The 25018-nt window shown below is 39.1% G+C and overlaps 1 protein-coding gene across 3 annotated transcripts in view; it reads left to right on the forward strand.

Moving 5' to 3' along the window:
- The window catches only part of MTHFD2L (methylenetetrahydrofolate dehydrogenase (NADP+ dependent) 2 like), a 460807-nt gene that overhangs the window by 374099 nt on the left and 61690 nt on the right, over positions 1-25018 (forward strand). For all 3 annotated transcript variants that reach the window (XM_049630631.1, XM_049630627.1, XM_049630628.1), the window contains one exon: positions 5148-5240. In XM_049630631.1, coding sequence (XP_049486588.1) covers positions 5148-5240 — 93 coding nt within the window. The remainder of the gene's footprint in view (positions 1-5147; positions 5241-25018) is intronic.

The following is a 25018-nucleotide window of genomic DNA, read 5'->3' on the forward strand; positions in this document are numbered from 1 at the left end:
AGGAAACACACAAGGGAAGCTCGTAAACAGATTCTGCTCCGTGTAGCTGAGCAGAAGGTGGTGTCATGAACTGAAAGGAGAAAGACCGCTAACAGGGGCCCCTGCGTGACTCAGTTGGTTGAGCACCTGACACTCCATTTCAGCTCAGGTCATGATCGCATGGTTCATGGGTTTGAGCCCTGCATCAGGCTCTGCACTGACAGTGTGGAGCAAACTTGGGATTCTCTCTCTCCTCTCTCTCCCCTTCCCTGCTCATGCGCTCCCTTTCTCTCTCTCTCTCTCTCTTTCTCTCTCTCTCTCTCTCTCGATAAACAAATAAACCTAAAAATAAAAAAATAAAAATAAAAAACCCCAGCCTATTCTCACTAAAAAAAAAAAAAAAAAGACTGCTATCAAGTACCGCTGTCTCTCATTGTTCTTCCTTTTTAAAGCTTTCCTGGTTATTGACTTTTCTTTTTCCTTATTAACTTTAGGATGAAATTATATTCTTCCAAAAAAATGCAGACTACCAGTTTTTATTGGAGTTGTATTCCATTTGTGATGAACGTAGGGAGAATTGTTATCTCTAGGATATTGAGTCTTTTACATAAGACATGGTTTATCTTTCTAGTTCTTCAGTCTTACTGATGTCTCTTGGTATTGTTCTGGAGATTTTCTTTTACCACATAGGTTTTGCACATTTCTTGTTAAGTTTATTTCTGAGTATTTTACTTCTTGTATTGCTATTCTAATGGAGTCTTTTCTTTCATTTTATCTTCTAATGTCTTGTTATATATGAAAGCTATTTATTACTGTATATTTACTTTTTATTTGGCAATTTGTTGAATTCTCTCACTGCTTATATTACAATTTTCAGACCTATTTAATATTAACATCTTGAGTTTATGTTTACTAATCTTCTCATTTCTTTTGTTTCTTTTTGGTTCCTTATCTACTTTTTTTAAGTTAAGTGATTGATTCACTTCTTTTCTTTTATTGATTCAATTATTTTAGTTCTTTGTTTTATCTTTATTTTATAGGATCTAATATATAGTAATTTCATTATAAATGTTTCTAGAATTTCTGCACTGTTGTTTTGTGTTTTCTTTTTGACCCAAGAATTATTTAAAATAGGGTTTAAAAAAATCCTGCTGAAAAAACATTTTGATTTCTTTTTTTAAATGTTTATTTGTTTATTTTGAGAAAGAGAGAGAGAGAGCACAAGCAGAGGAGGGGCAGGGAGAGAGGGAGAGAGAGAGGAGAGAGAGAAAGAGAGAAAGAGGGAGGGAGAATCCCAAGCAAACTCCCTGCTGCCAGTGCAGAGCCCGATGCGGGACTCGAACTCACAAACCATGAGATTATGACCTCAGCTGAAATGAAAAATTGGATGTTTAACCAACTGAGCCATCCAGGAGTCCAGAAAGAACCTTTTAATTTCTGACTTTTTCAATAATTATAACTTTATAGACTTGTGATGAAAGAAAATATCTGAAGTTTATCAACCTATTTTTTGGAATTAATTAAAATTCTCTTTGTAGCCAAAGAGAATGCCATTTAAAAAATATTCTTTGGCTACATGAAAAGAAAATGTATGTTCTGCTTTCAAAATTTGATATATTGCAATCAGGTACATAACATTAATTATGTTATTTGCCTTTTCTATATCTTTGATCTGTTGTGGATTGAGAAAGGTGAATTAAATTCAGCAAATACAATGTGTTTCTTTTTTGATTTGTATCCCTTATAATTTCTGCTGTATGAATTATATTTCTCTTACATGTTACTTATATATTTCTCATTGTTGTGAGTTCGTTTGAATCACATCTTTGCATTATAATGTGTACTTTCTTTGTCCTATTTAATGGTAAATTTCTCCTTATTTGACAATAAGAACATCATCTCTTTTTTTGTCCTTTTCCTGCTACGCATTTGCCTATCTTTTATTTTTGACATCCAAACAGCTTTGTTTTAGATGTACCTTATATAAAGTATAGAGTTAGATTTTGTTTTTGGTTTGCAAGCCAATTTGGAAATAGGATTCTTTTAAAAATAGATAACTTAGGAAAATTTGTTATGAAGATAAATATATCTGATCTGAACTGTGTATTAATTTCTGTTCTGTTTGTTGTTTTTATGGCTTTTACTTATTTTTTACATTGTTTTTTTTTTTTTTATGTATGGTTCTTCTGATATTTAGGAAAGTTAGTCATTACTCTAATAGTTATAACTTTATGCAGTACTCTTAGTTGTCTATTTCTTCATATGGTATCTATTGATAATCTAATTTAAAAAATGGAGGCTCCTGGCTGACTCAGTCAGTTGAGCATCCAACACTTGACTTTAGCTCAGGTCATGATCTCAGGGTCGGGATCAAGCCCCAACTGTGTCGGGCTCCAGAGTGAGCGTGGAGCCTGCCTCGGATTCATATTCTCTGTCTCTCTCTCTGCCCCTCCCCCAATTGCACATGTGTGTGGTGTGCATGCACGTGAGTTCTATCTCTCAAAATAAATAAATAAATAAAAATGATAAAATGCTTTTATTTTTCTTCTCTGATTCCATTTCTTTTGTCTCCAACCTGATATTTGCCAGTAAAAATTATCTTTGTAATGTTTTTACCTTGTACTTCTAAATCTTCTTCTATTATTTGATTGATCAGTTTTAAATGTTTTTTTGATCCTAGTCATTAGATAACATAATTAATGTTATGTTAATCTAGTTCACAATCAGCAAACTTTCTCATCTTTGCCCTTCCCATTCCAATTTTGTTAGTTATACCATTTTTTTCATATTTAGACCAAATAGGATTTACATTTTGTCCGTCACCCAGCTCTCATTTTTTTTAGTCTTACTTTTATGATTAAATATATTCCAAACTTTCTAATAGTCCTTTTGCTGTTTTCCTCAGATATATGATATTGATTCATTAAAGTTAATCATTTAACAAGTTCTTTAGGAAAAACACAAGGGAACAGTATTCCCTGAGTTCTTACAATTTCAAAATTGTTACCTTTATTCTTGGAGAATGATTTGACTGTGACTCCCATTTTTTTTTTTTTTTTTTTTTTTTTTTTTTTTTTTTTTTTTTTGCATGAGTCTCTTGCAAATATTGCTCTTCTGTTTTCTGGAGTTGAAGATACAAATTTGAATTTTTGCTCATAATACTCTTCTTCTTTGATGTTTACAATCCAGCTACTTTACTGAAATTTTTCTCAATGTTGACCATTATGGTCAATTGTATGGATTCAAAGTCTTCTTTTTCCCCAGGTCCTGTGCCTTTACATTCTTAATTTTTAAATTTTTGGCATAATGTTTGGTCATAACGTTCAACTTTTCCATTGCGACACTTTTTGTTGCTGAGTGTATTGGTATGTTGGTAAATTATTTTTTTAAAAAAAGGTTTATTTATTTATTTTGAGAGAGAGAGAGGGAGAGCACAAGCAGGGGAGGGGCAGAGAAAGAAAGAGAGAGAGAATCCCAAGAAGGCTCCTCACTGTCAGCACAGTGCCTGCCATGGGACTTGATCTCACTAACCTTGACATCATGACCTGAGCCAAAATCAAGAGTCAGGCACTTAACTGTCTGAGCCCCCCGGGCCCACCGGTACGTCGGAAAATTCTTGAAAAAAAAAAACTCCTTCTTTTTTTGTGTGTGTGTGGGGGGGAGGGGGCTGCCAGTTTTAAAATATATTCTTTTATTTACTTAAAAAGTATAGTAAAGTTCACTCTTTTCGGTGTACAGTGCCATGAATTTAGATAAATGCATACAGTCAAGGAACTCCACTAGAAGCAGAACAGCTCCGTCACCCTCAAAATTTCCCTGGGCTGATTTTTACATAGCATTCTTTTACTAATTCTGTGTCAAGTATTTTTTGCTTACTTATCATTGAGTGAGTTAGATCTCTTGGACCTCCTGTGGGTCGGGTACTTCTGCTGGGGACTGGGGAGGAGGTGCTGGGCAGCCTTCAGATCCCTTCTTCACCACTTACACAAAGTCAAACCGCTTCCCGTTAAAATGGCCCCTCCACTTGAGTCTTTCTGTTACGAGGCAGTGTGAGCCATCCTGGGTCCGAGCGGGCCTCTTCTGCCTCTATTTCTATCTTCTCTGCTACAGATAAGAGATATATTTTGTATTTTTGGCGTGGACCCTGCACCTTCGAACAGTGTATTTTCGTGGTCATTTTCAGAGATCTCCTGCTACTGGCCATCTTGTTATTCTCTGCATTTCTTTGCCGCCTTTCTTCCTGTGTGTATATATTAACTCCGCTGCTTCTGGGTAACTCGCACATATTTTTGGAATCTATGGAAAGTATGTCTTTCTGGTTTTGCTAAAAATGGAGGTTATATAGTTTTTGTTGTTGTTGTTAAATGTGTAGCACTTGTAGGTTATCTAGGAGAAGAGACAAGGTACTGTCTCACACAGCCACGCTCTGACTGGAAGTCCTTTTCTGACTACTCTCATCCTTGCCTTTCTTTCACTTCTCTTCCTTGGCTCACACTTAAAGCACTGGAAGCCGTCAGGCTGGTAACCTCTCTTATTCATACACCACGTCGTTAAAGCATGTATGAATATTTCCTGTTATATCTAAAGCCTCTTCGTTATTTCCTAAACACATAATTTCAAAGTTGGTCCATTTTTTTCCTGTTCTTCTGTTGGCTTGGAATGCCCTTTTCTTCTTTCTTGAATTGGTTTGAGACCTAAAGTATATTGCCTCCTTTAGGAACCCTTCCTTGACACCTCCCCAAGAGGAGGCAGAATTAATCTCTTAGCTGTGCTCCCACAATGCATTGCCCCATCTTGGATGCACTTACTTGCTGTTTTCAGAGCTTATATACCTAATTATCAAGCCAACAAGTATCCCACGTATTTACATATTAACCTCAATACAGAACTTTCACGTGCTGGGTTTCTAGGACGTTACTTAGATCTCTCTTTTGATGGTCAGCACATGCTCTCATTTGGTCTTATTTGATTTTCCACTGGTTAATTGAAGGGTATAGTATTTTCGGTCATCTAAGTTTTCTTATCTAGCTTTTGTTCTTAAAGTGTTGTAATCATTTGAAAGCAATTCTCCTACTCTTAGGATATAACTGAATCTCCCCTAGAATGATAGCATCCATAACTTTTGAAAAAGCTCAGTAACTATTAATGGGAGCTCTTCTCCATTCCAGGTGATGCAACCGTGACAATAGCTCACAGATACACTCCCAAAGAACAATTGAAGATCCATACGCAGCTGGCAGATGTTATCATAGTAGCTGCCGGTAAGTCTTTGGTGGCTGTTATTTGGTGGAATGTCATCAGCAGAGTAATTCCTGCCCTAATTGCTGACATGTCTGTAAAAACAGCTTCTTGGGAGAGTTCGGTATATATATGACTAACTTCCATCGGCTGGATTCTGTCTCCTGGCAATTATTATAGTGGTTTGTTGTGCCTACGTTAACATTTGTCACTTCATTATGGAAAACCCAAGTAGCCTTTGGAATGACAGGTTAAGCACAAGAACAAATGTGCAGGTTGCCAGTTCCTTCATAGACATAGTTGATTCTAAACGTGAATGAGTTATGGGGAGGCTGGTAGGAAATGCTCTTGATAAGATAGCTAGGGCTAGCTCCTGTGGGACCCTTGGAAGGACTTTGATATAAGCCAAGAAAGGCTGAGAGCAGGAGGTTGACATGGCCTGGCTTATGTTTTTAGAAGAGCGCTTACACTATGTCAAGGAGTATTCGAGAGGAGCAAGAGTAGGAACAGAGGACAGTTATTGCATTTTCATTTACTGGATGTAGGATTTTTCCTCATTTTCTATTCAAACGTACAAAAATGATTCTACCCTTTGCTTCTACCTTTCCTCTTGCCACATACACATAGGATTTCTACATTGCAGACAATTGTGAATCTTCTTGTTTATCCAAGGCTGAACGAGAGCCTTTTGTATTTTATCAATTAGATGTTATTGGTATTTTCTAGACTTTACATCTGAATTTTTGAGTAGTTACAAACTATGAAAGCAGAGCACAAGTTCCAGAAGAAACAGTTTGATGAAGCGGATAATGGTCATTTAAATTAGTTTCACCCAAATTTAGTTTACTTTCTTATTCTGTTATAGGCCCTTCTCAGGAAATCAGAATATACATGTGATCACTCCAGGTAGAGTAATTTGCCTCCTGATAGAGTAAACATAGAAATATTCCCTTTTCCAGGGGCGCCTGGGTGGCTCAGTCAGTTGAGCGTCTGACTTCTGCTCAGGTCATGATCTCACGGTCTGTGAGTTCGAGCCCCACGTTGGGCTCTGTGCTGACAGCTCAGAGCCTGGAGCCTGCTTCAGATTCCGTGTCTCCCTCTCCCTCTGCCCCTCCCCTGCTCATGCTGTGTCTCTCTCTGTCAAAAATAAAATGAACATTAAAAAAAATTTAAAAAAAAAAGAAATATTCCCTTTTCCAGAAGTCCCCAGTAAGCTGGTACAGCTAACCACATTTCCAGTTTTTCTGAGAAATTACATTCAGGTAATATTAAATGAGAACTTTTTAACAGGATTGAGAGGAGTAAGACAGATATTTAGAGATGCAATAAAAAGTTTCAGACTACAGATAACATTAAGTGAAATACTGCTGCAGCAACTGATATATGCATAGAAGATTATGAATATCACATTGACTTCTTTTTAGAAACATTGGATTTACCTACAAGAGTCAGAATTCAGTGAGTAGAGAGGAATTTGGTCATCCTCATTCATCCCAAACTTTAGACAGAGTGAAATTTACGTTCTCTTTACAAGGTGCTACTTGACTCTAATGTTAACTGGTAAAGAATGTTTCACAATCAGTCTTACTTTCTATTTATCAATTAAAATATTGAATGAATATTTTTTTCTAGTGGGGCAAAAATTCCTCAATGTACATTCATGCTTATGTTTTTTCTTGCCATGAGAAATGGCAGATGGGTGGTCCTCTTTCAAGAACCACTGACATTCTCTTGTGAATAAAGCAAACTTTTATGTCACAGTCCTTATCACCATCACTGTCGTCATCCGTCAGTGTCTCTTATAGACTCACTGTTTGCTCCTTTGTAGAGGCCTGAATCAGCACTGAGTACAATGCTGAGTACAAAATAAGATGGGAAAAGAAAAAGGGAAATGAAGGAAGGGAAGGGAAAGGAGGACCAAGCCTCTATAAAATTAACAAGAGAGGAGACAGGAGGTACTCAGGCTCGTAGGTGTGGAGACAGTATTGAGGCTCTGTCTAGTAACCATCCCAGTCAAGGCATCCTGCTACCACCAGAGGGCACCAGTCAGGTGCCAGCTATTATAGACAGCCACACTCCATCCACAGTCCGTGGAGTTTACCACACTCCATCCCAGTCATGGAGGACATTTTGGATGAAGATAGTGTGAACAGGTCTTGTGCCTGCCTCGTATTCCAGCTCTAATGCCTGTAACTAGAAACAAAGGCATTTTGTAGAATGCTAGAAGACAGCCCCGTAGATAACCCTGCAGTTGTCCTGAAGAAATAAATATTTGGATAGTGGGAAGTTTGGAGAAGGAAAATTGAGAGTTCATAAAAAATAACTAAAGATTGCTACATTTCCATGTCCTTAATAATCACCTGGTGAACTGAAGGATAAAATATGTAGATATTGGCAAATTACAGTGAAATTCTAAAGAAAGCATGAATTAGCATAGAAAAGAAACTCCATATCATCGGACGATAGGAATGAAATCTTACAAAAATGACCACATCGTGCATTATGTGTGGGAAATAAACAACTACAATTAGCAGTGGGTATTAAAGAAGAAGATAGTGATCTAATGGCAGAGGTAGCTGGAACAGGGAGGGCTGGATTGTTGTCATAACTAGAATGTCAGCATATATGGAAACAGTCCCATCTACAAGTCAGGAAGAGAAGGAGGAGTGGTGTGTGATGTATCAGAGAGATCGATAATGTCTTTCGGCAATGTCTGAGGGATGACGGAAAAGAATGTAGTGAGTGATGAAATCTTGGAATGGGCTTGCAGAAGAAAAAAGTTAAAAAAGGAAATCATTGTGTAAAGATCCGGAGGCATGAATAAAATTAGCTTATGTTAATAACAATCTCACCCCTCTAGCTTCTCAAATTCCCATAGTCCTATCCTTATAGGTTTAACGATGAATCACTTACTTTTTAAACACCTCTCCGCACATTTGAGATTTAATTTCAAAGCCCAAATCTGAAAATCAGATCCTGTCAAACTATGCATTCTGAAATAAGGAGCTTCAGGTCTCTCCTCAAAACTACTCTCCAGGTTCACAGAGAGAATGAATCTGTTTCTAGGGCACTTTACTGTACCGTGTTTATGGCACTTATCACCTGTTTATGGTTGTCTGTCACCTTCACTAGACTCTAGCAGGGATGGGACTGGTATTTTTTTTTTTTTTAAACTTGGTATATAAGTGCTTCAGACAAAATCTGACACATAGTGGGTGCTCAATGAGCGCGTGCCGTATTCATTTTGAAATTACAACTGGAGTATGGACTTCGTCAAACTGATACAAATTTAGCTGATGAATTTTTAAGAATATAATTTTATAAAGGTGGAATGAATCATCTCTCTAGTTATTGATTGCATCACACAGTGGTAGCATGACTTTTGTAACTACTAAACATTCCTAGTTTGTCATCGTAAAGTAAATTGATAAAGTCATAAAGGTGAAAGATTTGTTCATACGAGGGCAGTTTGTGTCATTAAGTGTATGTTTGGATTGATTTGATTTGAAATACTAAGATTAAGAAATTCTGAGCAGGGTGAAGACAGTAAAGAGACTGTCGTAGACATCTAAAATATAGTAAGACTGTTAAACCGTTGAATGGAAAGAAATGGTTTAAGGGAAGGCCTCATTGGCTCTGCAAGGCTAAAGAAGGGAAAGCCAGCCAGGACAGGGCACCGATGTTAACAGTGTGTTAGAAGATCCTTTGACTCATTTGTATCTCACGCTTCCAGGAGACTGGGGGAAACCCTAAGTCTATAAAAGTTCTAGGAATCTTCATTATTCAAGCAGGAGAGGCAGGTATTTTCCAGACATTGTCCAGAAGACCCTCCACCCATGTGAGTAAACTGAACTAGCCTCATGCAGAAGACGAGCTGCTGAGTCAATGCCACTTACATATTAACCTCTGGATACAGAGTGTCATAGTTGGTGAAAGCTGGCATTTTGTCCACTAAGCCATCCCCTCCAGCGTGATGAATGAACCTTCACAGTCATAACTCTAGCGTCTCTATTGCAACACTTTTAATGATAGACACTGTAATATAAAACAGGATAAATAGGCAATTCAGTAGAGTAATTTGGAGTACTCATACTTACTCGTCATAAAATAAAGGTGACCAACCAATTTCTTTTCACGACTTTTCCCATCATATCATCAAGTTTTGGATACACTCCCATCAAACATCATCTTGGGTTCTCAATGGAGTTTTCCCTCTGGTGGATTTCTTCTTCCTTGGAGCAGGGTTAGTAATTTTCTGGATGCCAGGACACTGAGAAATTCCAAGGGGTGGGGCATGGAAACTCTCTGTTCCACCATATCCACAGCTCATGCAACTCAGGAGTGGAACTTGCCTCCTTACAGCCCTGGGCGCTTTCTGAGTGGATGCCAACACATTTCATGGTTTCACTAATGCTAGTGTTCTTTCCCTATCTTATTTGTTTGTGTGTTTGTTTGTTTATTTATTTACTTTACATTTTAATGTTTATTTATTTTTGAGAGAGAGAGAAAGAGAGGGACAGAGCACGAGTGAGCGAGGGGCAGAGAGAGAAGGAGACATAGAATCTGAAGCAGGCTCCAGGCTCTGAGCGTCAGCACAGAGCCGGATGTGGGGCTCAAACCCACGAACCATGAGATAGAGAACCCGGCATGAGCCGTGAGATGATGACATGAGCCAAAGTTGGACACTTAACAGACTGGGCCACCGAGGCGCCCCTGCTTGTTTATTTATTTATTCCATTTGAGAGAAAGAGAGAGAGAATGAGAGAGCATGCGCACAAGCAGGGGAGAGTGGCAGATGGAGAGAGAGACAGTCAGAGAGACAGAGAGAGAGAGACCATCTCAAACAGCCTCCATGCTCAGCTCAATCCCACAACCACAGGATCAGGACCTGAGCTGAAATCAAGGGTCGGATGCTCAACCAGTTCAGCCACCCAGGCGCTCCTCCATATGCTATTTCTTATTCTCCATATTGCCCCTGTAGCCTCAGTTCCCCCACTTAGAAGTCCTTCCTGCCTTCCTAAATGTGTCATCTATCTCAATCTTGTCAGTTATCTTCAATGGTATAGAGTAAGAATTTTCAGAATTTAAATCCCAGCTCTGCCACTTGCTAAGTGTGTAACCTTGGTTAAGTCACCCCATGTGTCTGAGCCTCAGATCGTTGGTGTAAAGAATTATGGTTTCTAACACTGTATTGTGAAGCCAGCCAGGCCGGGGAAGGAACATGGCACAGTGCCTAACATATTGCAAATTCCCAATACATGTCATATGCTAATATGTTATCTGTTGGCCCTTCTCGGGCCATTGCATATGAATTTAAACAGTGATTCGGAAATAAGAAATCAGTTGATTAGCAAGCTACAACTCTGATATAACTAAGGGAAAAGACTTTCAGTTACTTTTTTTTTGATGCTACCATAGTATCAAAGTCGACTGGTCATCATAAACATAAATTAATGAATGAAGTGACTTACAGAGAAGAGACCAACTTCATAAAAGATTTATTTTTACTTAAGATTTATGGCTTCTTGGGATACTGCCTTTTGCTCATAGCTGTGCATTCTGTTCTCTCCGGATGAGTCCCTCATGGCCTTTCTCTTGTGGTACAGTGTGACTTTGGGAGAGGTTAGGGAAAGAGAGACACTTAGCTGAAGGGGTTTATTCTCTCAGACCTCTGCCCACCCTTTCAGTCTCCCTCTCCCATTCTAGCCCACACCATCAATTCCACTTGCATGTTAACCTCTGGATACAGAGTGTCATAGTTGGTGAAAGCTGGCGTTTCGTCCACCAAGCCATCCCCAGAGCCTCCCTGATGCACAATACAGAAGCTTCCTCAAAGTGTGAGAGGGTGCTTGACTATTGACTGTTTTCCTGACGTCAGTAATACAGTGAGAACCTAGCAAACAGGTACAATAAGCCAAAGTCAACCACAGTTAACAGTTTGGTGTTTGGCCTTCCACTGTTTTATATTTGCATGCAAATGTAAATATTTACATAGTTCTTTCACCCTGCCTGTACCATTTGCATTTTACAGCTCCACACTGTGTACCTGTTTCCTCATAAAATGCATTCTTCTGAAACGTGATTTCTTATGGCTTCATAGTATTCTCTGCTGCTGGGTATAATTTATTTATTCAGTTCTTGATGGGGGGACATTTAGATTATTCCCAGTTTTTACTATTATGAACATTGTAGTAAACAACTGTGAACACCTTTGTGAGCCCCTGTGATTATTTGCACAAGGAACCTGTAATATCTATTATATTGGTCTTAAGTGCTTTATTTGCTAACGAATGGTTACTTGTATTTTCAAAAACAAAACTAATATTTAAAGCTTTGTGTATAACAAAAACTATATATGTGCATGTAATACCAAGTGATATTTTATGCCTTTCATGGGCGTTGTTAAACAGCCTTACCACACACAAAAGTAATAGACGTGTATTATTTGTAACCCCCTCTGTAGGCCTATCGGCCATTACACATCAGTATGCCACCAGGCCTTAGGGATGCACACAGGAGGATGGCAGGGTGTGGCGTAAGGGGGAAGGGACAAGAATCGGAAGCAGGATGTGCATCGAAGCATGGCCTTTAAAGTCAGGAGGATCTGGGTTCAAATCCAGTTTGACCCAGTTCGAATTTAGAAATCACATTTAATTCTCTGGGCCTCATTTGAAACTATTGTAAGATGGAAGTAATATTACCAATGGTACAGGGTGCCATAAGAATTAAGTGCCCAGCACATAAGTGGTGCTAAAGAAATGGAGTTTCCCTTCCCTTCAGTCTGACTTTCTGTTGTGACCCTCTGACTAAAATTACAATATGCTTTAAATGAAAATTTGTCATGCAGCACCAAAAGGTCAAGTTGCCGTTACTTTGACACGTAGACTGTAAAAGGTGCGTATGAACTTGTAAATTTTTCCTTGACCCGTGTTATCGTCAAATAAGCAAAAATGCCCTTCCCCTCAAATTGAGCACCTAAGAAGCATCCCAAGGCTTTATTTCTTTTTCTTCATTTTTCCTGAGGCCCTTATAATTTTTTTTCTCAACTTGTGATTGCACGGACTTGTGAAAAAAGGGGTTATGATCTTTTTGTCACCAAGTGTTTTTAGCTGATATCAGTATGTAGGAAGCAGAGATTGATCTTTCTTTGGAGGTTCTTTCCTTTATATGTTTTTCTACTTCCTGATTTTCTTGAGCAAAACAAGTGTTGAGCAGCAATATCTAAGGGTACTTCAGTAAAGAGCAATTAGATCAAAGATCTATCTTTATTATGGAGAAATAGAGATTTTCTTTGAAATATATCTTGAATTGTTAAATGATAATGTCATTTAGAGCTAATTCTACTGGGTTGCATATATGTGGATCACAGGGAGGAAGAATCCTTTCAAGATAATGTCTCTAGCCATTGGCATTATCTCTGTTAGGTTTTCATGGCCAGGTCTTTAAAAAAATTTACATTATGAAGTATTAAAAATGCGCATCATTTAAAAATGCACATCAAAGTGAGCAAAAGAACAACGTTAACACCTACCAACCAGATTTTCAAACCTGAATATCATTAGAGATGTTTTTTATTTTTTTTATTTTTTTTCCAATATATGAAGTTTATTGTCAAATTGGTTTCCATACAACACCCAGTGCTCATCCCAAAAGGTGCCCTCCTCAATACCCATCACCCACCCTTCCCTCCCTCCCACCCCCCATCAACCCTCAGTTTGTTCTCAGTTTTTAAGAGTCTCTTATGTTTTGGCTTAGAAATGTTTTTTAATTTCTACATGCTGTACGTTTCTGCAACTTGTTTTGTTCTGATTAATGTTATTGATTAATTAATTATTAATTAATGTTATGCTATTAGTGTTATGTTCTAGAGGTAGCACTATCTGTATGATACTCAGTTGACTGAGTATCCATTTTCTGTTGATAGATATGCATGTTACTTCTAATTTATTGCTATTACAAACAGTGCTGTGGTATGTAAGTCTGATATATCAACACATATTTTGCCACTGCATATATTAGGCCCTACATCAGGTACTGGGAAACAAAGATGCATAAAATATAATTCCAGCTCTTGAGAAGTTCGGAGTCTAGCAGAGGAAAAGATGTACAAACAAATTAGCAAAGTACGGTTCACTAGCATAATATTAGAGGGGTGTGTGTGTGTGTGTGTGTGTGTGTGTCTGTCTGTCTGTCTATCCATCATCTAGAAAAAGGGAAATGGAGAAAGAGAGAGAGAGAAACAGAGACCAAGAGAGATAGAAACTGAGGCAGAGAGATAGAGAGACAGAGACCAAGAAGGATGGAGACACACAGAGAGAGGGAAAGACAGAGACAGATATAGAGGAAGAGACCAAGACTGAGACCCAGACCAAGAGCGACAGAGAGAGAGCACCACTGAGGAGGAATGAGCCCTGCTTCACTGGTTCTCAAGATGAACGGGTAGAGCTGGGCCCCAGCCACAGCATGAACAGAAAGTCACTGGGCAGAATCTAAGAGAAGGGGACTTCTGGAAGCTTAGAGCTGAAAAACACTATGCACATATCAAAGAAAATATTCGATGCCTGTCAAAATGATAGATGTCTGTCTGTGAGTGGTGAATGATGAAGCTGACTATTTAGGAAAGGCCAGAGAGCAGAATAAATGAAGGGATTTGGATTTTATCCTACCGGCTGGGGGCAACTTTTAAATAGTTGTAGGTATTGGAGTAACATAATCATATTTAAATTTTTTTTTTCAACGTTTTAATTTACTTTTGGGACAGAGAGAGACAGAGCATGAACGGGGGAGGGGCAGAGAGAGAGGGAGACACAGAATCGGAAGCAGGCTCCAGGCTCCGAGCCATCAGCCCAGAGCCCGACGCGGGGCTCGAACTCACGGACCGCGAGATCGTGACCTGGCTGAAGTCCGACGCTCAACCGACTGCGCCACCCAGGCGCCCCAGTCATATTTAAATTCTAGAATGGTTACTCTGGTAGCCTCTGGGCAGGGATGAGGCTGGAAGTAGCACTGACGTGGCCCTAAACTAATACAGCAGTAGCTGAAAGTGAGACAGAGAAACAGAAGGTAGACGAGAAAGTTTTTCTGTCTTCGCATCCTGGGCATACGGTGTGACCATTGATGAGGGAGCGCACATAGAGAGGAAGCAGGTTTGGGAGGAGTTGAAGATGGGTGGGGGGCACAAGTTTTGAAGTGTAACAGGATAATAAAAGAGAAGAAGGGGAATGGAAATACAGAGGACCTCGATGAGATATGTGATGAGGGCAGAATAATGAGAATTACGGGGACAGCATTGAAAGTGACTCCTGCTGTATTGTGACCTCCATTAGCCAGGACCGTGTCTTATTTACCTTTGTAGTTTTTGTACCTAGTGAAGAGCTTTGCACTGGGGACTAGAAAACTTGCTGTGGAATGAATAAGCTTCCTTCTTTAGAATTCAAGTGCTTGGTTGAAAGCCTTTTTCCTAGAAGTCGAGGAGGGCCTTCATAGAAGCAGATGATCTCTTTCAGGTCCATGCAGCCTTAGATTCTCCTTAATACCTTGTTTGGGGCTGTTCCACTTCACGAAGGCTTAATATGGCATTCCATCAGCACCCTTGACTCAGAGCTTGCACCTGCAGAATTCAAAGGTAAGGCAGGGAGGAGGCAGAGAGACAACTGAGAAACGATGACTGTCTTCAGTGAAAGAACAAGAAAATATTGCAACTTTCCCTTCTAGTGTGGGTAACAATATGAGCCCTTCTTTGGTGAAGTCATCATTCCTGTGGTAGATTCCGAGTGTGTGGTATTGTGGGATGTCTCCTCCAAACATGTGTTGACTGGCAGAAAGTGAAATGATTTCATTAGATCTACAGTCGGTCATTATTCGTTGTGGCTTTGCAATAACATCCATTCACCTCATCCAGGAAAAGCGAAAATTGGAAAAAAAAAAATTACGGGATCAAAATGTCACATGTCAACACTCGTGTAATAATCCACACAGAGGCGGTGTTTGAAATGGGTGATCTGACTGTGCGCCTGGCTACCTGCTTTAGGTGTGGCTTTGTTTCCGAAGGGGAGCGATAAGAAGTAAGGAAGCACTCTGTTGGCATAGATCTCCTCAAGCAGCTTTCTATGAAAGTCCTTTCTTTTTACCCACTTATGTGGTCAGAGAAAAGTTTCTGGCCCTGGCTCTTCATCCCACACCTAAGTGCATTTACCCCAAATTTATTTCTGACTTGGCTAATTAATAATTGCTTATTTTAGAATGACTTACCCTTGTTACAAAACCTGAGGATTAATGAGTACTATGCATGAATGTGGGCTTTATGCCTGTGGTTGGAACAAATTCAAATACGTCATAGTCCTTCTCTGAGTGTGCCGATTGCAGGTAATTCAGCCTTAATATCCTAACATGTGCCCATTAAATCAAGGTAGTCATCAATATCAGGGATCAGATATTACACTGCGAAAAAAAAGGCAGGTGCATTTCAATAATACTTCTATTGAGTTTCTATTGCGTTACATAATTCATACTTACATTTATTTTTAAAATAACCAGGATGGTTTCTTGTCTCTATAAAACACGCACACACACACACACACACATGCGTGCGCATGTACACACAACACATAGACACACACACAACAAGGGATACATTATAATATACATTCTTCCCAGGATAGTTGGTGAAGATATTTGTGGTGAAATAATGTGGTATTCCATGCCAAAATGAATGAAGATTGCCTCTTGTATACTAAGAGTACCATGAGTTATTTTAGGTCACTAAGATATCACTTCAAACTTACTTTATTTGAGTAAAAAATGATTTGAAGGCATTTCCCCCCTCTTATAAATTTTCTGACTTTTTAGTGGAAGCTCTGCAAAGGAATACTGAGTGGCTTGGAAAGAACTCAGAAAATGCCACTCATTTACGATGGGCACTAGATAGTAAACTGGGGTAAATTTCTTCAAATACCAATAAATAGAGTTAAAAACTTGTTTTGGATAGAAGCTTGTGAATGGACATTATCTCAGCTTCCAAAACACTGCATGTAGGAATTTATCCTAAAGAGAATTGTAAGGAGGCTTACTGAGATGATATTCAAAGATCTCCATCACAGATTCATCTCTGACAGCCAAAAGTTGGAAACAGCCTAAGCATCCAACAACATGGGAATATTTACTCTGAATGACGGTCTAGTTATAAAAGGGAATTCTTATGGGCAATTATACTTGAAAATAATTATATTAGATTGCATCTATGATAGAAATCCAAATAGGAACACACACACACACACACACACACACACACACACATACACACACACACTGACAGAAAAACAAAGAGGGAAGAAAAAGTACAATTTGAATGGAGTAGTTACTTCTGGTGAATGGTTAATAAGTGATAGATAAATGTGGATTCCTTTTTCAGCTTTCTCTGAATTCTCCATGTAAATTATCCTCAAGACATATCGATTTTATAATTATGAAGGAAATAAAAATATTGACATGATTGAGAATCTTACCTGTTCCTCGCAAGATTCTGCTGGCTGTCCGCTTGTCTTCTGAGGCTGTTGACCTTTTACTGTGGAGGAACGGAGGAGCAGTTTGCTAAACTGAAATGGCTCATCTCCTACAAAGTGCTACTCACATATCATCAATAATACGTCCTTCTGCTATAGTCAGCTGAGGGCAGATCCAGATTTTTAACTCTAGCAAGCTTTGCAATAAATGTGGGCACATTTATTCATATTTTTTTGCCCTTGTATAAATATTTTATTATTTTTAAAAATGTTTATTTATTTTGAGGGAGAGAGTGTGTGCACACACAAGTCGGGGAGGGGCAGAGAGACAGGGAGAGAATCCCAGGCAGGCTCTACGCTCAGCATAAAACCCTACACCCGCCTTGATCTCACCACCATGAGATCACGATCTGAGCTCAAATCAAGAATCAGACACTTAACCCACTGAGCCACCCAGGCATCCCATTCCCCTTATATAAATATTTTAAACATTAGGAAAACCTATTCAAGTTTCAAATTTATCAGATTTATCTCTAGCACTAGTTAGTTCTTGATGTTTCTTAAAAAGATGTACAAGAATATTAACAGATTTTTTTCTATAACATTAAATAACACATTCTCATGTTTCTGAGTATTATGATATTTAAAAAATTTTTTTTAATGTTTATTTATTTTTGAAGAGAGACAGAACATAGTGGGGGAGGGGTAGAGAGAGAGGGAGACACAGAATATGAAGCAGGCTCCAGGCTCTGAGCTGTCAGCACAGAACCTGACACGGGGCTCAAACCCACAAACCATGAGATCATGACCTGAGCTGAAGTCAGATGCTCAACGAACTGAGCCACCCATGCACCCCTATGATATTTTTTAATGTTTATTTATTTTTGAGAGAGAGAGAGAGAGAGAGAGAGAGAAAGTGCACAAGAACAAGAGAGGGGCAGAGAGAGAGGGAGACAGAGGATCTGAAGCAGGCTCAGTGCTGACAGCAGAGACCTCAGTGTGGGGCTCAAACTCATGAACCCTGAAATCATGACCTGAGCTGGAGTCCTTCACTTAACTGACTGAGCCACCCAGGCCCTCTGAGATTTTTTTTAATGTAGTGATTATCAAAAAGAAATTTAAAATAATCTTTGAATGGAAAGTTTTCAATATAGACATTTCATCATTTTATTTATTTAAAAATCAGTGTTTATAATTTTTATTTCATTTTACTTTTTTCTTTTTTTTTTTTTTTACATTTATTTATTTTTGAGACAGAGAGAGACAGAGCATGAATGGGGGAGGGTCAGAGAGAGGGAGACACAGAATCTGAAACAGGCTCCAGGCTCTGAGCTGTCAGCACAGAGCCCGACGCGGGGCTCGAACTCACGGACCGTGAGATCATGACCTGAGCCGAAGTCTGCCGCTTAACCGACTGAGCCACCCAGGCGCCCCTTTAAGATTTTAGTCACAATCTCTACACCCAACACGGGGCTTGAATTTACAACCCCAAGATCAAGTGTCACGTACTCCACCAACTGAACCAGTCCAGCGCCCCAGTGTTCATAATATTTATTTTAATATTAATAATGGCAAATACTTCTTAAGCATTTCTGAAACATTGTATTATTTGAATCTCACAACATCCCTAGCAGGTGAGTAAAGTTACTATCCTTGTAGAACAGATGCAAAAAGTTGAGACTTCAAGTGAATTGATTTGTCCGTGGTCATATGAACCAAGACAGCGAACCACATCTTACCCTAGAGCTTCCAATCCTGATTCTCCATTCTGCTTTTGGCTGTTCCTGCCATGATGTGGGGAAGTGGGGCATGCTTTTATCTTCCTTGTTTATTTGCTTTATCTTACATGCAGGTGCTACAGTAATTGCAAGAGCAGGCATCCAGCATGCAGAGCAGTTTCTCGAGACTTTGTCATTATGTTGGTCACACTCCACGTTTTATAAGTAACACTTTTTTAATAGAACCAAAGGGACGAACTTAGGGCAGACAAAAATCGAGCATGTGTTTGAATTTGCAAAGCCTGCAGAGTTGGGGCTATAATTCTATAAGCCTCTGGAGTAAATAACATTTCACATTCATGTATTCAGATAGCAAAAAAAAAAAAAAAAAAAAAAAAAACAAAAAAAAAAAAACCTTGGCATTTTCCTCAGCTGAGTCGAGTATCACTACATCTTTTTTCTAGTTCTGCTTTTGTGAAACACAGCCCTGCCATATATGTCCCTCTCATGGGTGGTCATGATGAAGAATATACTCTCGTGGAGTGATGCTAAATTCTTTAGAAATTAATAACCTGTTTAAAAACGGCAAAATTATCCCCCCATCATCTCCTTTTTTTTTTTTTTTTTTTTGTCAAAGACCCATATTTGTTTCTAGTAAAATATGTGTTTCCACTGGAAAAACTTAACCTCCTGGTACATTTTTTGTATGACTCTCATGTCCAAGGAATTAATTTATCAAGTCAAGATTTTTTTTTACCCATTATTTATTTTTGCATATTCCTTAAATAGTTCCCTTTTTTTCTTCAAATTTTTATTTAAATTCTAGTTAGTTAACATTCAGTGCACTATTGATTTCAGAAGTAGAATTCAGTGATTCATCACTTACATATAACACCCAATGCTTATCTTTTCTTATCATCAAATGTACCTCATCAGGGATTCTGGCCTATAAACTCTAGACGGAAACTAGTTGGTATATTGCTAATCCTAGAATAATTATGTAAAGAAAAGAAAGCTTCCCGCCAACCTCAAAGAGACAAAAAATAATGATTCACTAATTATGACATTGGTTTCCTAAAATTAGCGGAGATCATTGTCCCAATACAATAGTGGCTAAAACAGGTCAAATCAGGGCAATTTTAGTTCATTTATATGTGATCCTTTCAGCAAAATTTGTTTTTTACCCAACCGTAATGGCTAGAGATACTCAGAAACTAAATTGAATGGCTAGAATTGCCAAAAGGAGATTAGCAATGACATTTATTTTTGAAAATTAATTATACCTTGATTTTTTTTTTGGAGGAAAAAATAAGAGGTTTGAAGTGACTCATAAAAAAAAGACAGACGTTTTATTTACATAGAAAGAAGGTCACTTACAGTAATTTATTGTTAGTAAAGCTGTGTATAACACAAGATTCGTATTGTGTTTGAGATTTTCATTAGAAAACTGAGAAGCCAAAGGCAGTTGTCATTCATTGAATGCTACTGTATGCCAGGCAGCATGCTCTGTGCTTTCCTCTACTTAATTTTACTTTTACAGCAAACCTAGGCCAAGGGGTAGGAAGTGTTATGGTGCTTATTTTTGTAAATGTGGAATATAGTCTTACCATTAGTGTAAGATCACACAATTTATAGTTGTCAAGGTGGAGATCTGTTTGCCTCCAGGGTCTAAGTTCTTTCCAATGAGTCAGATGGCATGCTTGTGCAGACCAGATGGCCAAGCTGACTACCTGCAGGGTAACTACTAGTTCCCAATGTCGAGTTGTCAATATCATTCTGTTTTCCCACATGAAGAATTACTCAGACCTTACTGAGTCCTGTTATGCCACATGGAGCGGAGTAACTAGCATACATCCACATTTCCCCCTGGGATTTGGGATTTGGAACTCCTGGAATTTCCACTCCTTTCTCTTTCCCCTCCTGCTGTCCTTGCTGTGGCAGCCCGGTAAGACACTCCCAAGACCTGCAGAGACACTTCGAGCTATTTCACCTTCTTGTTCCTTCTCTATAGCCCTGCAGTGCCAGCCAAGCCAATTAAATGATAAGGCACAAATGAGAGAAACTTTTCAATGTTTACTGTCCTCTTGGAGGCTCTTTCCTCCCGACTACCAAGAGAAAAGAAATTTATCTCATAAAGAATACTTCGAGGGGCGCCTGGATGGCTCAGTCGCTTAAGCGTCCACCTCTTGGTTTCAGCTCAGGTCATGACCTCACGGTTCCTGAGTTTGAGCCCTGCCTGGGGCTCTCCGTTAACAGTGCGGAACCTGCTTGGGATTCTCTGTCCCCCTCTTTCTCTGTCTCTCCCCTGCTAGCTCTCTACCTCTGTCTAAATAAATAAATAAATAAATAAATAAACAAACATTAAAAAAATACTTTGAATTCTGAGGATTTATCTGTTATCTGAAGATGTCCGATATGTGATTGCTGAACTGTATTCAATTGCCTTCTCCTATTAACTCCTCTTTACCAAGGTCAGGTATACAGGACAGAAGCCTTGATAATTCTCCTATTTTCCAATGGGACTCTTTCCCTTTTGTCTTTCTCCCAATTAGATTAGTGTGCCACCTCCAAGGATGGACACATCAAGCTGGTGTAAAGCTACACTCTACCTCCCTCCCTTTATCAACCCAGCACATTTATTGAGTGCCTAGTAGTGCCAGGAACTGTTAAGTGCTTGTTGCACAATGAAACTACTTAGTTTCTACCTTCACGGAGCTGATAGTTTAAATAGATATTAATCAAGTAACAACATGCAAATGTAATGGCAAAATTTGAAAATTGGTGAGGAAGTGCAGGGCCACAGATGCATATATAGAGAGGGACTTGACCTACTATCAAGATCAGTGTGGCCCCAGAAGACATCCCAGAGGAAGTGGCTATTTGACCGGCATATGCTTTTCAAGGGTTTGTTAATAATTGGCAAGAAAGACCCTTGTAGTTTTCTTTTTGTTTACCACCTTCAGCTAGGCACCTTGCATACATCTGGTATATATATATATTTTTAAATGTTTATTATTTAATTTTGAGAGAGGAAGCGAGTGAGGGTGAACAGGGGAGGGGCAGAGAGAGCGTCTAGAAAGAGGATCTCTGTCAGCACAGAGCCCGATGTGAGGCTCAAACTCATGAACCTCGAGATCACAAGCTGAGCCAAAGTCGGATGCCCAACTGGCTGAGCCACCCAGGCGCCCCATCTGGTACATTTTTATTACAGTGTGTTTCAGTTTTACAAGTCTGTTCCACACAGTGCATTCGTGTTCCCTGGAGACAGGGGCTCTGTCAGTGACCCTCGAACTTGCAATTGTCAGTCTCGCTCCTGGTAGACTGCCTGGGGAGGGGGCTGTTATGGCAGCACAGGAACTTTCCCACAAAGTCTTGAAGCTTTCTCAAACCCGCTTTTGTGGATTTTGTTCATTCTTTAAAATGAACGTTGGCCCTTTTTTGGTATGTAGTGTCATCTTGTTTGTTTTTAATGAGCATTTTTTATTTTATTAAAAAACGATCCCTGTGATTTCCTTGCTTTCATCTCAGACCTTTTCAGAGCACCACGCTCTGCATATTTTTAGTGTTTCTAAACAAATATGAACACGTTGCCCCTAGTTTTTGTTTGGTCCTTACATCACAAAGCATGTAATAAACAACTAGCAATTCTCCGAAAACAAAGCTGTAGGCAGGGTAACAGAGCCACCCATTAAATCCCTAAGAGAACAGAGAGCTTTCTTCATTTTCTCAAAGTGCTCATCCTTTCCTGACTTTGGCCTACACCCCAAGCTCCTCTATGGCAGTGGACTCTCTGAGGTTTGGCCTTGGTCACTGTTTAATGATAGTGTTGTTATGCTTCGTGGAGGACCAGAATTAAAAATGACACCATTCAGTTTGTTGATAGGCGTAATCTTGTTACTATTTGTTTCAACTGTTGTTACATGATTATATGATTAAGGCCACTCCTTATTTGTCGGGGGTGGGTGGGGTCTCCAGTGAAGGGTGCGATCATTAGTTATGTTTATCAACAGTCTTTCCAATCTGTTGGGAAGTGATATGAACTTTAGACCAGAAAGATGGATGGGGTGGGGAGGTCTGTGCCTACTGATAGAGCTAGATCCTTCTATGGAAAGCTTTGCAGGAAATGAATCAACGGTCTGCTCTTGTTAGTGGGAAGGGAGATATCAAAGCAAAGACTAACAGTGGGTACAAAAGGCACCCAGGGCAGTTATAGTAGTTATGGTAGTAATGTACTAGCCCTTTAGGTTAGGTGATAGTTTGATAGAAATCAAAATGTGGCAAAAAGAGTGTTTCTGCTGTAAGCTTGACAGCTTCCCAATATAACATTTTCTTCTCATGAGATCAATGGTGATATTAACAGATAGGATATTTTTATTGTGTAATAATAGGTGACAACATTTGGAAGATCTGCCTAACTCCATGAAGTAATGTTTTCCAAATAAGCATTGCATGATGTCACTAAATCCATTCAAAATGCAAGATAGACCACTATTGGACTTCAGTATTACAGAGTATGGAGAGCTTATTGAAATGGCTTCCGTTCCACATTGAAACTGATCTTTGAGAAATTATTCCTTGTCATGTTTTGCTATACATTCAAAGAAAGACAACCACAATCATCTTAAAAGGCTAATACAACACTTCTCCCTTTTCCAACTATGTATGGGTATGGGGCCAAATACAGAAGCAGATATGAGAATCCAGCTGTCTTCTACTAAGCTGGACGTTAAAAGATTATCAAAATTATAAAACAGTGCCTCTCTTCTCACTAATTTTTTTTTTGTTTTTTAGTTTTAGGATATATAGTTATTTTAAATAAATTTTATTGCTTATTTTAGCATGTAATAGGTTTATTATTATCTTTTTTTCTCAAAGAATTAAAGAGATATTTAAATAATCTATCAGTTTAAATTGCTTATGTGGTACAATCAATGGATGTAAGTTGTATAAGCAAAACTATTTGGGGTCTTCAGTAATTTCTAAGAATGGAAAGTAGTCTTGAAACCAAAAAGTTTCTCAAACCACTAATTTGCCTAGTAACACCCTTTCCACCCATGTCTCTGTTCAAATGGCATATGTTTAGAGACACCTATCTAAAAATAGCAATCTTTTAGTTTTGTTTCCTGCACTTATCATCAGCAGACGTTGTATTATGTATCTATGTATTTATCAGCTATTCTCTCTATGAAAATGTAGGTTCTATTAGGGAAGAGAGTTTTGTCTGTCTTGTCCATTACCTTATCTCCTTCACCTACTATAGTACCTGGCACATCGTGGCTATTCAGCAAATATCTGTTGAAATAATGAAAATATTTCCTATGTGGATATTTTCCCTGTAGTACTAAAGCTTTAGAGATGCCATGTGTAATTCTTTTTGATTATGCCTCACACTTTTGCCGTTGTTTTGAGTCTCTTTTGGGTTTTTATACTACCGAACACATGCAATCAGTTTTTACACAGTGTTCTCTTCTGCTTCAACCCCCTTATCACCCTCTTCCCACAACACGTTCATATGGGTATGAGATTCCATATTTCCTGCCAAGAACAGCTGCCACCATGGCCAGACATGGTCTCTTGACTGCACATCTCATCCTAGGTATGCTGGAGCCCTCAAGGGAGAAGTACGTGATGTTCTATTGCAAAATGGAAAAGAATGCCTCTTTGCAGCACTCTTTCTGAGAGGGCACAAAACTTACCATACAGTTTTTTTAATGTTTATTTATTTTTGAGAGAGAGACAGAGACAGAGACAGAGTGTGAGTAGGGGAGGGGCAGAGAGAGAGAGAGAGAGAGAGAGAGAGAGAGAATCTGAAGCAGGCTCCAGGCTCTGAGCTGTCCGCGCAGAGCCTGATTCAGGGCTTGAACTCACAAACCGTGAGGTCGTGACCTGAGCCAAAGTCAGAGGCTTAACCGACTGAGCCACCCAGACATGCCTACTGTGGAATTTTTAAGGAAAAAGCCCTTGCCATTGTTTATTTGTGGCTTCTCCCTCTCCAGTGGCCCTGAATGGACTCTGTGGGAGAATGTAGAGCCCAATCTGAATTCAGAACACGAAGATCTACTTAGACTCATCTCTTCCCTAACAATAAATGCTATGCTGGCATAAGCCCATCTGTACACCTGACTTCTTTCTTTAGAGCAGGACCTCAACCTTGGCCACATATTTGAACCAACTGAGGAACTTCAAAGTGCTGATACCTATGCTGCACCTACAGAAATTCTGACAGCAGCCTCATCAGTGAGAATATTTAAAGCTCCCCAGATGATTCTAATGTGCATACATGGGTGGGTTGTCCCTCAGAGGCTCCTCAGTCCTCTCCACAGGGACTCTGTCATGTCTATCCCTCTGGATCGTTGGATACACCCAGCCATAGTTTTTCCCCTCCCCCAAGGATTGAATGTTTCATGAAACTAGTAATTACTACTTCTGGTAATTTCAATGGAGAAACAAGTCTCTTGCTAATTCAGGATATACCTGAACTGGAATGGGATCAATTGAATGAGAATCAGCCTTTCTCTTCTCCTAAGTGCACAGTGGGAAATAAAATATCTTCTGTATCATGTGGTGGTCGTATTCAAACTG

This window comes from Panthera uncia, chromosome B1 (assembly GCF_023721935.1).
Source record: "Panthera uncia isolate 11264 chromosome B1, Puncia_PCG_1.0, whole genome shotgun sequence".
In the NCBI taxonomy this organism is placed as follows: Eukaryota; Metazoa; Chordata; class Mammalia; order Carnivora; family Felidae; genus Panthera; species Panthera uncia.